This window comes from Blennius ocellaris (genome assembly GCF_963422515.1).
Source record: "Blennius ocellaris genome assembly, chromosome: 16".
Taxonomy (NCBI): Eukaryota; Metazoa; Chordata; class Actinopteri; order Blenniiformes; family Blenniidae; genus Blennius; species Blennius ocellaris.
The window spans coordinates 14,151,961-14,165,218 of NC_137665.1; the positions used below are offsets into that span (position 1 = coordinate 14,151,961).

General features: G+C 43.1%; 1 protein-coding gene across 1 annotated transcript in view; it reads right to left on the reverse strand.

Moving 5' to 3' along the window:
* Positions 1-13,258, reverse strand: part of srcin1a (SRC kinase signaling inhibitor 1a) — a gene marked incomplete at both ends in the record, with an annotated part of 118,036 nt that overhangs the window by 7,164 nt on the left and 97,614 nt on the right. The window contains 10 exons of the mRNA XM_080511974.1: positions 1,067-1,204; positions 3,407-4,231; positions 5,764-5,892; positions 6,288-6,440; positions 6,637-6,776; positions 6,895-7,156; positions 8,734-9,034; positions 9,757-9,904; positions 10,202-10,332; positions 11,962-12,137. Of these exons, the coding sequence (XP_080368100.1) occupies positions 1,067-1,204; positions 3,407-4,231; positions 5,764-5,892; positions 6,288-6,440; positions 6,637-6,776; positions 6,895-7,156; positions 8,734-9,034; positions 9,757-9,904; positions 10,202-10,332; positions 11,962-12,137 (2,403 nt within the window). The remainder of the gene's footprint in view (positions 1-1,066; positions 1,205-3,406; positions 4,232-5,763; positions 5,893-6,287; positions 6,441-6,636; positions 6,777-6,894; positions 7,157-8,733; positions 9,035-9,756; positions 9,905-10,201; positions 10,333-11,961; positions 12,138-13,258) is intronic.

A 13,258-nucleotide genomic window follows, 5' to 3' on the forward strand; every position in this document is an offset into this window, starting at 1 on the left:
TTTTGCAAGATTAAACCCAGGCTCTCAGAGTTTTTAACACCTGAGACTTAATAAATGGAACACAAGTGAATGAAAACACTTTTCTAATGTGCCTGTTCAATACTGAAACAGGTAAAAGACTACAACTTTTTAATGAGTTTAAATTCTATAATTACAGTAACTTTGAGGGTCCTGCATCATTTTAACCCATTTGACATGTGACTTTAGCCTGAGATCCTCTCAAAGCTCTGCAGAAGATCCATTAATCCAGTTCCACGATAACGGGACTGTCAAAAGAAAGCAACTTCACCATCAAACAAGTTATCATCATTTGACAAAAGTGGCTTTAAATCTGATCAATCGTTGATGTTTGTCTGAACAAAATACTGAGCTATAACCACAGTAGCACTGAAAATATAATCAATAAGTTTACTTGAAAAGTTTAACTTTAGTTTACAGAAGAATAATTGTTATCTAGAAAACATTTCCAAATCTGGTCTTTCTTTGTTTGTTTCACAAAAAAAGAAAGAAATCAAAGAAAATGCTCTGTTTTACATTCCTCAAACTGTGTGAAAACTGCAAATATACATTTAATTGATGAAAACTGAGGATGTACAGCACTGTCAAACTTTGGTTTTCAAATAACCTTGTTTATTCAGATATCGTAAAAAGCGTTACATTAAATACAGTTAAAAGATTAAAAATATTTATTTTAAGGGCTAAGAATGGATTCCTTATCTTCTATATTTTATATGGTAAAATGTTGCTTTTAGGACAAATTTAAGGAAGAAATGAAGTTTGAAATCCAAAGTTTAACGGCATGTCTGTGGGATGAGGACTGAGGTGAGGATTTATTGATGCTCGATCTGGTGTTTAAAAATACAAACCGAGTTACATGAAATTGAGCTTGAAGATACGGAGACAGTCTTTCTAACAGTTTTGCATCTAAAGATTCTCAAATGTTTTGAATCATTGCAGGCAAACATCTCTGCCCCTCTCTGCCTCAAATTCATGAGCGATCGAACATGAGTGCCACCAGATCAAGCATGTTTTGACCCCAAATCAATGGGAACAATAGTGACGGTACCTGCTGCTGGCCCTGGATCTTCAGGCCGTCCTCTCTCTTCGCACCTTTAGTCTTGTCTGTGCTGTTCTGCTGGAGGTGCTTCAGCTTGGAGGCAGCCGAGGAGGAAAGGACCTTGCTAACACTGGAATTATTTCCTCCCTAAGAGGACGATAAAGGAGAGTGTAGGAGGAGGAGGAAGAGAGGAGAGACTAAGTATGAATCACACCTCGGACACGTCGCAGTACATGGCCACACATTTCATTTCATTGCCTTCGATTTACGCCTCAGACACACGTCAAGTCTGTGCAGAGTTTGATTCCTGCTAGCAAGCCTGCCACCCGAGACCAATGAGCTTTTTAAGATCTGAGTTTAGAGCTGGTGTAAAACTGAACTATGCACTTCACAGACTTTCGCCATCTATCAGCAGAACATGACAAAGAACAGAATATAGAAACGCATCATCAAAGCTGACGTTGCGTAGCCTGGCCTCGCCGCAGGATCCACGAGGCGGCGTGCTTAATGATCTTTCCCACTGAGTTACTCCATCCACTGTCTGTAATGTGCTCAAAAACAAATGCACGTTTGGTCCAATTCCCGCCTCTCCTGCACACACAAACATCAGCTGAAACATCTGCATTAGCCAGATGTCCTCCGATACAATAATTAAAGGTCACAAGGTTGGAAACTTATTTCCTGCCAAGCTAATCTTTTCTTCCCGATGTGAAGAAGAATTTTAAAATCCAGACATAAAATATAGACTAAACTCCTTCCTTCATGGATAAACCCTCATGCTAATGTGCTAATTTAAAGCGGAACTGAAAACGGGCTTGAAAGCAGATCGCCTGTCAGTGTGAATTTGGCGCGTTCTCCAGCAAACGTTGGACGAGAGGGGGGGAAGAGGGGTCATGTTGAAATAACGAACGCGGTTGAAGTTGGGAGTGATGAAATAATGCGTGAACACTCTGAAATCCTCCACCATGCCCAGGGGAGCACTTCCTGGCTCTACATCAGAGGGCTACAACTCACCATGACAATACGACTGTCAAGTACTGCAGCCCGGCCCTGAGTGGGGAGCTACATTCGGAGTAACAGGGAGGACTACGCAAGCTGTCAAGACACCTCAGTGAAGCTGACATGGCAGCGCTGGAAGTCGTCCGATGATTATTAATCTTTTGTTGTGCTGCGGTCAGCTGGAGGTGAGTTGAAAGCAGAATAGTTGCAATAACTGGTAACAGAGTTCAGCACGCCAAAGTGTATTTGAAGTGACATTGGGTTTTAGTATCAGACCGGGGGTGTCAGACCCGCTCTCGCTGCGGGACCACATGCAGCTCAGTTTGATCGCCGATGGAAAAGAACAGTAACAGATTAATAATATAGAAGTCTTTCACCAGGTGATTTCTGCCACGTTCAGCATGTTTTGTTCAACTCACTAATACAATAGGCTATATGCCAACGCTTTCATTTGATTAAGGTTCACTGCCGCATTACTATGAACTGCTGCAAATTGTCTAAAACAACAAAACAGTATGGTCGCTTAAGGACAAATACAGTATACTAGTAAAAAAAAAAAAAAATTGCAGTTCATATCTTCTTTATAGTTTTCACGCAATGCAAGTTCACCCTGCAGGCCAGTTGGACCCCAGGCAGGGTTTTTGCTCATTGACGAATGGGTAATTGTTGAAATATAGGGTGGGCCTGTTCCGAGTGTACAAGGTGATTGATTTTGCACAGGGAACTCGTAGTAAAATAAATGCAGAATTGTTTGGCGTAAAGACTCTTGAAGTTACCAAAACCCATTTTTTATGCATTAATTCTGACACATTATATCAAAAAGTATAGTTTAACTTAAAGTAGTGACCCAAAATCACGTCTATACTGTTTCTATACTGGAACAAAAGTTTTGTGTTATCATTTCAAAACGTTATCATTTAAACAGGCTCTGGATTTCTCAACAAAGATCTCAAGTGAGACTGCTTTAACAAGCACAGAAAAGAAAATAAGCAGGAAATAGTTGTGTTTGCATTATTTATGCATTCATTTCTGTATTGTAAGTAAAAGCCTAAAATTGCCACATTCACGTCTCAAGAACAGATGCTCCTGCTGATGGATATTTAACAGTTATTGGCTTTTGGATAAGCAGTATAACAGCTCCAGCACTAATCACAGAAGAAGCATTTGAAAGCAGGAAGTCTGCTGTCTGTCCCCTCTGCATACTTCCAGTTTTTAAACAAAACAATTTGATGCGAGTTCAAGCAGGGAGCAGACATCAGAAGCTTGAAAGTGAAGTCCCAACAATCAAGAGAAGGAAAACAGAGCAAGGTGCCTCAGAGGAGGGCGACACAGCAGGTGTGAGTAGTGAACCTGGGTCGATGCTGGGCTCATAGTTGACGGTTTGGGTGGCACTGGTGGCTTCTTGGCCTCTGAAGTCGGACTGTCATTCCTCCGTGCAGGAACACTTGTGATGGTCGCTTCATTGTAGAGTTGCTCTGTCGGCGGATGTCCACTGATCTCAATCAAGGTGTTCTCCAGCTCTCGAATTGTCTCCTCCAAGCTGTCCAGCCTCCTGTAGGTGCTGCGTCGGACATCCTCGGTCATGATAGTCATTTGGGTTGTGCACTTTAGTATCAGCACATTGTCCCCTGTCTCGGATCCTCTTCTCAGGGCCTCCACCAGAGCGCTCTGCTGTCCCAGGTGAAGGGAGGGTTTTATTCTGGGCTTGGGGACAGGTCTGGCGCTCTCTAAAAGGGAATGCAGCCGTTTGTATGCCTCTTTGACAGTTTCTGCTTCCCTGAACAGCACAAGGACAGGTCGTACACACAGCTGGGCCTCACACACTTCTCCAGTCTGAGGAAAGATGCTCAAAGTATGCAGAACTGCCCCAGTTGTCAGGAGCTCCTGAGTCTCCCGGGGAGACACCGCCCGGATCTCCAGCTCTGTCAACAGCAGGGCGATCTCCTGTTTGCATTCTACATCTGTACTGCACTTGTCCTGCTGCGGGGGGCTTTCAGAATGCCTTTCTCTTGAAATCGTCGCCCTGTAGACCACGTCAGGGCCGGGACAGTTTCGTGATGGTCTCTCTTCCTCAGAGTGGTTTGCTAAACCTCTGACAGGGTCTTCAGAGGCAGCGGGAAAACCTGGCGAACACTCTGTCAACACGATGTAGGGGACAGGAGACAAGTGCCTTTCCTATAATAAAGAAAGCACTTGAGGTTTAAATTAAAGTAAAATAAACTCTTCATAGCTAAAGGACTGCAAACTTCAAGTGAGATTAATGGTCACAGCATAAAAGAAGACTCCCAAAATAGTTCCTGCAGACACAAACACACCGCGGCAACAACAGAATCGCTGCAAAGGGCATTCACATTTCATAGTTTTATGAAGAGAAAGTGGAATTTGCAAGAAAGAATCCTAAATTATTATTTTTTTAATCAAAAGTACAACAAGCATGTTCAATCAATGCCAATCAATGACAATCAATCTTACTCAAGGAAATAGATGAAACAGATTTGGATTTTTTTTTGTTTTTTAAAGCTGAAAGAGGCACTACTCTTAAATTAGTGAGGAAGCCAACGAACAAGCTACTAACTGAGTGGTGAAATTGAATTGTATTTTTGTATGGATAGTACTTATTTTTAGGTGAACTACTTTCCACAGACCAGGGTCAGTTTCCTGTCTGCAGTCTGCAACAATGCACTTTGAAATTATGCAACTGTGCAAACATTTTTACCGCAAGATTTGTGTGCTTCTTTCTATTGAAGTCAACAAGAATCCAAATATCTACAAGATTTGTTTTTAAAAAAGGGCTTGGTTATCTTTGCTGCTCTAGTTTGCAAGCTGATAAAACTTTAAAGTTGATAGTACTACTTTTGTGTATCCACCCACTCTTAAGCTGAATTGTGTCTAAAAAGGCCACACTTTTAATCTACAACGCTTTATCACTAGAGACAAAAGGTCCAACGTTTTCAAGTGAAAACGTTAAACTTTAACTGTATTTTTGGTGTCCGTTTACACCAAAACGGTGCTTGGAGCCACTGTAAAGAGGGGAAACGCAGCTTTTCTGAAACACTGCTACTGCCCATGTGCTCCACGGCCCTAGTAAAAAGTTCTTCTGCACAAGCGTGAGTAGAACAACAAAAACAACAATGACAGCCTCCAGAGTGTCATGATTCCCAGTCCATATTCTCCTGGAGCTATTTTATAGATCAGAGTCACATGAAATAGCAATCCAACTCCGTTGTCAGTCCATAGGGAAGTTCTTGTACTCACCATTGTTAATTTTTATAGTGCATTGTTCTCTCCACACATGTGTGTGTTGCCTCTGTACAAAACTAACAATATCTCCCACTAGTCGCCCTACAGGAAATCTATATCAATATCAGTGTTTCTGCCATTTCTGTGTAAACGACCATCCTTTACAAAATGTTGATGTATGAATGGGCAGCTTTTGTGAAACTAAAATGCAAAAACAATGCGTTTTCACTTGAAACATTGTGTCAATGGGGCTTAATTTGTAGTTGTAGTCCTGACTAAAGCAAGTTTAATTGTGTGTTTGATAAAATTTCTAGCTATCTTATTGGTTTCTGATTTCCAAATCTCACCATGCAACAGAGAAAAGCATCGTTTTAATAGTTTCAGAAAAGAGGACTTTTAAAGAGAAGAGTAAGAGGCTTCGAGCAGGGCAGCAGTCCACATTGCTCAAGGGTCAGCCGAAGTGTTACCTCAGTTCCCGAGGCCTCAGGAGGCCATAAGTCCGGTTTGGAGTGGGTCACACTTTTCCTGCTGCACGGGCTAATGGGCAGGGAGAGGGTGGGGGGCAGAGAGAGCCTCAGCGGGACTCTCTCAAACAACTAGTGAGAGGGGAGGTTTGCAAACGGTCAATTATTTTGTGATCAACACAGAGCAGCCTCTTTGTTTCATCAAGTTTTAAGCAATCCAAAATCAAGCGAAGCCCAAGTAGCTATCAGGGCCCATCTGTGTGGCTGTGATCTGTGAGCCCTGGGTGATGATGTGTGTGACTGAGCAGTGTGTGATCTTTGGGCTCTCCCACTGCCAGGGGCAGGCCGACATATGGCACCTGCTGCTTGAACATGTGTTAATGATGGTGGTGAGCATATCTGCACACACGTTGTGTATGGGAGGACACAAATACCAGGCATATTGAGGGCCTAACAGATAATAAAACTGCTTGAATTGTCACTATTCAGCACATAATTAGAATGAGGCACGATTCATGGCTGTTTACCTCCAATTCGGCAGCGATTTTGTCCTCGTCTCTGTCGTCCTTCTGATCAGAGGCCAGAGTCGGGGGTGTGGATGCAGGGCGGGGGTTTTCGGACACAGTTCTCCTCAGTTTTACATGAGGTTTCTGACCATCTGTCTCCTCAGATTCAGATTTCTGAAACCACAAACAAACACAAGAGATTACAAACTTCGCTTCCACCCTGAACATATGACCCAGCACACAATGTCTGGAGCCTTCCGTGTCACTTCTGCAAATCTAGACGTTTGCAAGAACATCTGTTTACATTGAGAAATCAACTATACATCTGAGGGCAAATGCAAATGTTGCGTGAGTTTAGTTTTAGTCTTGCCTTTATACTTTTCCCAGGGATGAGTGGCTCCCCACTGCGAGTGGTCAGTCCTGGCGAGGAGGGGAAACTGCGTCGAGGTGGTGGAGGCGGAGGAGATTTGGAGGGTTTCTCTGTGCGATACCGAGGTACTGTCAGCTCGTCTAGAAAAGACATAAAAACATCTCTGGATAAATTCATGTTGACAATTTGATGGAGGCCTGGATTTGATTCGACAGGCGACATAAAAAGCAGATCAAAGCTCTGAACGTCCTCCCGTACCGGATCCACGTCTGGATCCTCCCTCTTTCCCGGATAGCTTATGCTGGGGCTTGTTGGCGCGGTGCTCCAGTGTTGCTGACCCACTCTGTGGGATTTGGATGGATGGGGTGTTGGAGGAGGGCTTGATGTGCTTGGCAGCAAAGTCCAGGTCTGGAATAGCCTTCATGAGTTCTGCCTGGGTTTCCTCCAGCAGCCGGTTGATGTCCTGGGCGCTGTACTGCGTTAGACTGGCCCTCTTCTCCTCCCAGTCACGCTCTGCTGCCTGTGAAGGTACGGGGAGAGCATAAACACTTCAGAAACAAACTGTGGTGTTGTCTTACTGGTGTTATTAGTCACAATTTGCACATTGATCTAGTTTCCTGCATTTTGGGTTCTATATGATTTTGAAATGAGGATATGAGCAATTTACAGTCACTAATAATTAACCTCAAACAAATGTTTCGGAAATGTGTGAGAAGCAAAATACTCATGGAGGCAGATGGAAAACATGCAGACTACATACAAAAAGAGACCTCCAAGCCTGGACTCTATCTGGAGTTATTCTGGCCCTGAGCTAAGAGTGAGGACCGCTACGCCACTGTGTGACCAGGTCAGCGATAGTCCCTCATTATTTCAAGAGGTTTTCTACTACTTGATGATGATGGCTGACGAAAGCAGCAGAGTGAAATCTGAAGAGGTTCAGGAAATATCATCTCATACTCCGCCGGGTGCTTCAGAACTCATCAAAGCTTCACATGGACAATAACCCAAAGCACCCTCGAAAAACCAAGCAAACAGTCTGGAAAGAAGAGAGACCTTCACTTCCCGAGGACAGAAATTTAATAGAAAATGACCCCAAAACAGCAGAAACTGAAGTAGAGGCATCTAGTGGAGTTTATGGCAGTGAAGCGTCAAACTGTCACTGACAAATAGATTAGCAACTAAATACTAACATTTAAAATTGGATTTATGATTACATTAGTTTGTCCAATTACTTTTGGTCCCATAAGAATGTGGAAGGCATACATAAAACACGTTTTCATGCGTGCAACGTTCACCTGATTTAGAAACCCTCAAATTAAAGCACAATCGTTTAATTTCAAACCCATTGTGGTAGTTCATCAGAATCACCATATTTGATTGACCCTGAGGAGAAAATGAGTTCTCTGCATCCAATTCATCATAGGATTTGAACTGGAAAACCTCTCGGCCACCACTGCCCTCTATACTATACACATATACACTATACTGCCATAAGTATTTGCTCAGCTATCCAAAGCATCGAATCCAGGTGTTCCAATCACTTCCATGGCCACAGGTGGATAATATCGGGCACCTGGGCATGCAGACTATTCCTACAAACGTGAGTGAATGAATGTGTGGCTCTCAGCAGCTCAGTGAAGTCCAGTGTGGTGTAGCGATAGGATGCACCCTGTGTAAAAACTGCAGCCGGGAAAGTTCAACAACAGCCTCAAAGTGAAAAACCAAAGAGCGGGATCAGAACATATAGAGGTGAAGAGCGCGTGGAGGTGGCTGACTTTCTGCAGACTCAAGACTCTCCAGACTTGTTCTCTGGAGTGACCAAGTTGTTTTTCACGAGTTGGCCCCGACCCTTTAGTTCCAGCGAGAGGAATGCTTAAAGCTTCGGCAAGACATATTGGACAATTTCAAGCTCCCAATTTTGTATTTTGAAAATATATTTTCATGCTATATGTATTGAAATTTAAAAAATAATATAGTGTTGACTTCCGTTTGTATATTTTGTCTTTAGCGTACATGCACAGAGCCAAAATTCTGTCAGTTGTATTGATATCCTGATATTCATGGACCTGACCAACTGAAAGCGGACATGCTTCTCACCAGTCGGACTTCCACAGACAGAGCTTTGTCGGCAGCAGCGCGTCGCTCCAGCTCCTCCAGGGCTTTGCCCTTGTGGGGAACGGGAGGGTGATTGTCCTTGTGAGGGCCGGACGGCTTCGCACGGCTGAGGCTGGTGTGAGGGCTCCAGTTGGACAGGCTGTTTCCTCCCCCGAGGTCGTTGATGGTGAGCGGTGGGCTGGTGGGCATGTCGAAGTCTGAAAACTTTCGCAAGTCGTCGTTGTGCTTTGATGAGGGATTAGAGAAGTCCTCCTGCCTCTTCCAGACGCCCTCGTTGGCTTGTCTAGCAGAACATGGAAGATGAATTCAGTAATCGACTCACTGGAGTGTGACACAAACTAAAACATGAATTATACATGGATTGAAGTGAAAACAAATGCTGGCAAATGTAAAAAAAAAAAAGAAAAAAAAAAAAAGAAATCCAAAGAGCTCAAAACACAGAAGGGCAAAAACGTCCACTTCTGCTGAATGAATTCTTCAACTTCCCACTAAGATGAGAGAAAAACACATTTGATGCTTTTTTTTCTTTATCTGTGTGATTAATTAAACCAGAGAGTGAGGTGCTTTTTGGGCACACGGCTGATTAGGAGATAGACGATTGAGTGCTGAAGGGCAAATTTTAGTCCACGTCCACACTCACCATAAATTAAAAAGCCTTCATTCAACTGATTAAAAAGCAGGATTTTATCAGGTTGTCACCCAATCATGCCATTTATTAACAATAATATTAGCGGCTTTAATACACACTCGAGGAGTGCTTTCTACGTTACATGTTAAGATTTTGATTCATCTCTGTAGACCTGGGAGTTTCAGAGCTCTGGCTGTTACACAATAATGTTCGTGGGTGAAAGTGGTTAATCTGGATCGACAACAACATGGAATCACTGAAATATGCAGAAAGATAGTTTGCCCCCGTGATAGGAATAATCAGGATATGTTAACCAGAGCGAACCCACCCCATATGAAATGGGAGCACATATACAAAAATACACAGCAGAGTCATACTTGCGCATGGTAGCAAGGGTGTCGGTTATACTCTTGCAGCGTTTCAACAGGGCGTCGAGTCTGTGCGGCTCTTCTTTAAGGAATTTGACGGCCTCCACCTCCACCCGGAGCACCACTCGCATCTTGCTCTGCAGGCCTGGGAACTGATCTGCACAGGGGGGGGTTTGGGGGGGCACACAGCTCAGCGCCACATCAAGTCAGTTATGTCCCAGAACATCGAAAGCCCTCTGTGGTAATCAAAGATCACCTTTTTGAAATGGTGTAAATGGTCAGGGAGTTCATTACGAAAATAAGGCAATCAGAACCCGATTAAATGCTGCAGAGTGGCTGCAGGTGACTAAAAGACAATCAGTGCTTGGTGAGTAAATAGAGCATTATAAACTCTCTGCCAGAGTAAAAGACTGCTTTCTGTTTACTGCCTGCACACACAATGCGAGTGACTCACTTTTCAGCTCTGTGAGCGTTTCTCCCAATTTCCTCAGAACCGTGGCCTTCTCCTCCAGCTCCTGCACCGTCACCAGCTTGTGGTTGACAGACGACTCCTTCTGGATCTCCTCCACGGACTTCTCTAGGTCGCTGGGATGGAACAGACAGAAGGCTGAACACCCGGGATTTCACCACCACACGAACATTTCACTGCGTGTTTATCTCAGAAATGATGGCGTTCGGGCCTCGGCCAAGCGTCTGCCAATAAACTGTCTCTCAATCAACTGGCTGCGAGATCAACAGTTCTGGACAGCTGAACCGGAGGAGTGAGTAAAAAAAGTTTTACTTTGCAAAACGGAGAAAACTGAGACTTTTTGTTTAAAAAAAAAAAATCACTAATGTTGAGTTTCTGTCCAGAGTGGTCAGACATGGGTCAGCACTTGCCTCAGGTTGCTCAACATATAAAAGGTTGGCATATAATCACACACAATAACGGTGAGCGGACACAAGCCAGGCAGACTAACTGACATCGATTAGCAGAGATCATTTAACAGTTCAACCAATTACTCAGAAAATACAAATCCTGTTCAGGATGACATTGAGGAGAGATCCAGGCCTTGTTACCGCAGTGAACGCTTCCACATACGAGATTGAAGAAACATATCTGATTAATAAATCTTTAGGTACTTCTCTTCTCTCCTTTTCCTGTAACTTTAATTAGTTGCTGGGCAGTTTCACACCTCAGATCTTAATATGCATCTTGCACTATGCCGAGCTTAATTACAGTTACAATTTCAATCTATAACTGCATCACCCTCTGATTGTAAGACAGATATAAAGCGTTACGTCAAAAGCAGTTATCTAATATGTTAGAAAACACAATATATAAGCGATAAGTCTTAGAATATAAATCTTATACATAATCCAAACATCATTTACACTGATCGTCAATAACACATGACATTAAGCGAGCGGGTGAAATCAATAACAGTGTTCCTCTCTGCAGTTGGACATACAAGGCAGCGGGGAACATTTTGTTCTGAAGTCGATGCTTTAGGATTTGAGTGAGTTTGACAAGAGGCGAAATGTGATGTCTAGACAGCTGGGTCAGCTCGAAAACCGCTGCTGTCGTGAGAGCTCTCCCGGAGTGCCGTGGTCAAGGAAGAAAACTTAAGACTGATGACAGAGTCATTGGTGGCAAAGGCTCATTGATGCATGTGAGAATGAATAATGGCTGATCTGTGCCCGTATGCACATACAGGTATGCACGCACGCACGCACGGACACAAACACATACACGTGTTTCTCTGTGGTGGACTTGGGTTTTAATCCGAGAAAATATTCTGAATTTAAAATGCACGGGCTGCACACAACAATGAAACATTTTTGAGTTTCAATCATTAGAGTTATATTATAGAATACATTAAAAAAGAGTTGAGCAATGCTCAAACATGAATAGTTTTTTGTTACATGGATTAAACAAGGAGTTCACAATAACACATTTCTGTCAGGCTTTATGAGATGAAGTTATACAAATCAATAATATGCTTTTCTATCCCCTGCACAGGGGGAACATATTAGTATGTGTTGTATTAAAAGAAGATATTTTTCTTTTACTAAAACACCAAAGCACAGCGTGTTATTTATGAATAACTGTTGGTACGATTTAATAGATTTGTACTTTTTCATCACTCCTTTTCAAATACGGTTGTATGTTTTTTATGATATAATGATATTGTACCACTGTTCATAAAAGACAAGTGTCATCCTGAAGCTTACTGGAGCTGCTGGATGATGAGCTCCTCCTCATTGAGGTACTTGAGCCTCTCCTCCTCCACCAGGAGACGCTGTCTCTGCAGAGGATCCTCCTGCTTCCTCAGGGCGTCAGCCACGCGCACGTTGAGCTCTGCTTCTGTTCGTTTGAGGAGAGTTCGCACTGAATCCTGGTTCTCCATCTGCACGCACACACACACACACACACACAGTCATCAGAAAATAAACACACATAGGCTATGTTTTTTTTTTCTTTTTTTGCAGAGCCTGTTCTATAGGCTCAGCCCTGGTCAGTAAAATCATGAAATGTTCTATTTTAACAATAAAAAACACGGGGGAGAACTTGGGAGTTCTGAGGCATAAACACTAATACATACAGAGACTTGTTGTGTTGTGTCCTTGAGACGGCAGGCTTATTACTTTACTGTGCAACCTTCATTCTGCACAGTCTTTCAGCCAGTTCCAGCCTTCACGCTGTAGTGAACAGCATTTTCTGCAAAGCACTGCGAGATGCAGCAAGTAGCTCTGCAGTGTCTGTAGCATGTGCATACATTATTTCTGCCAACACACAACGCTGGGATGCCCTGAGGAGAATGAAGGATGTCCACGGCAGAGGCACTGAGCGTGAACTCAGCCCGCGCTCACTATGAATATTATACAGGACTCGTGCATGTAATACAACTCCCTCAGATGAAATCACCTGGTAAGAAAGAAAAATTAATAATTTATCGGCCTTATGCTTCTAGGAAGCGAAGCAAGTCAACAATACCACTAACATTTATAATTATCCGGCACTCCCCGTTAAACTGCCAGCGGCAGTGACGAAGGAACGCTTAAAAAGAGGGAGAGCAGCACAAAACTGAACAAAAAAGATGAATGGAACTAGAAAAAAAAAAATCCTTTTGTTGATTTAGAACTTTTATCTTGCGCAGCTTCCGTCTCTGCTGCTCAGTTACCTGTCCCTCCTCTACTCTGTATTATTGATGAGCCACATGTAAAATTAAAGCTGCTGGTCAGTGCCACAGGCAGACAGTCTGCCCTGGTGCACAGGCCACATTTGGGCACGTTGACACATAGAAAGCAGACTGTTAACTCTCTGGATACGACACTTGCCATGACATGTTTGCTTCTCCTTCTTGCTGCTCAAGAATGAGAGAATGCTGCTGCAGCAGAATAAGTCGAAGCACAGAATTCTCATCACCTCTGGGTTCTGTTCACTTAATATTTAGAGAATGAATTGATAAAAATGTAGATGAAGGAATCAATCAGAGAAAATCAACAAACCTCAGCCCAAAAAACGTTT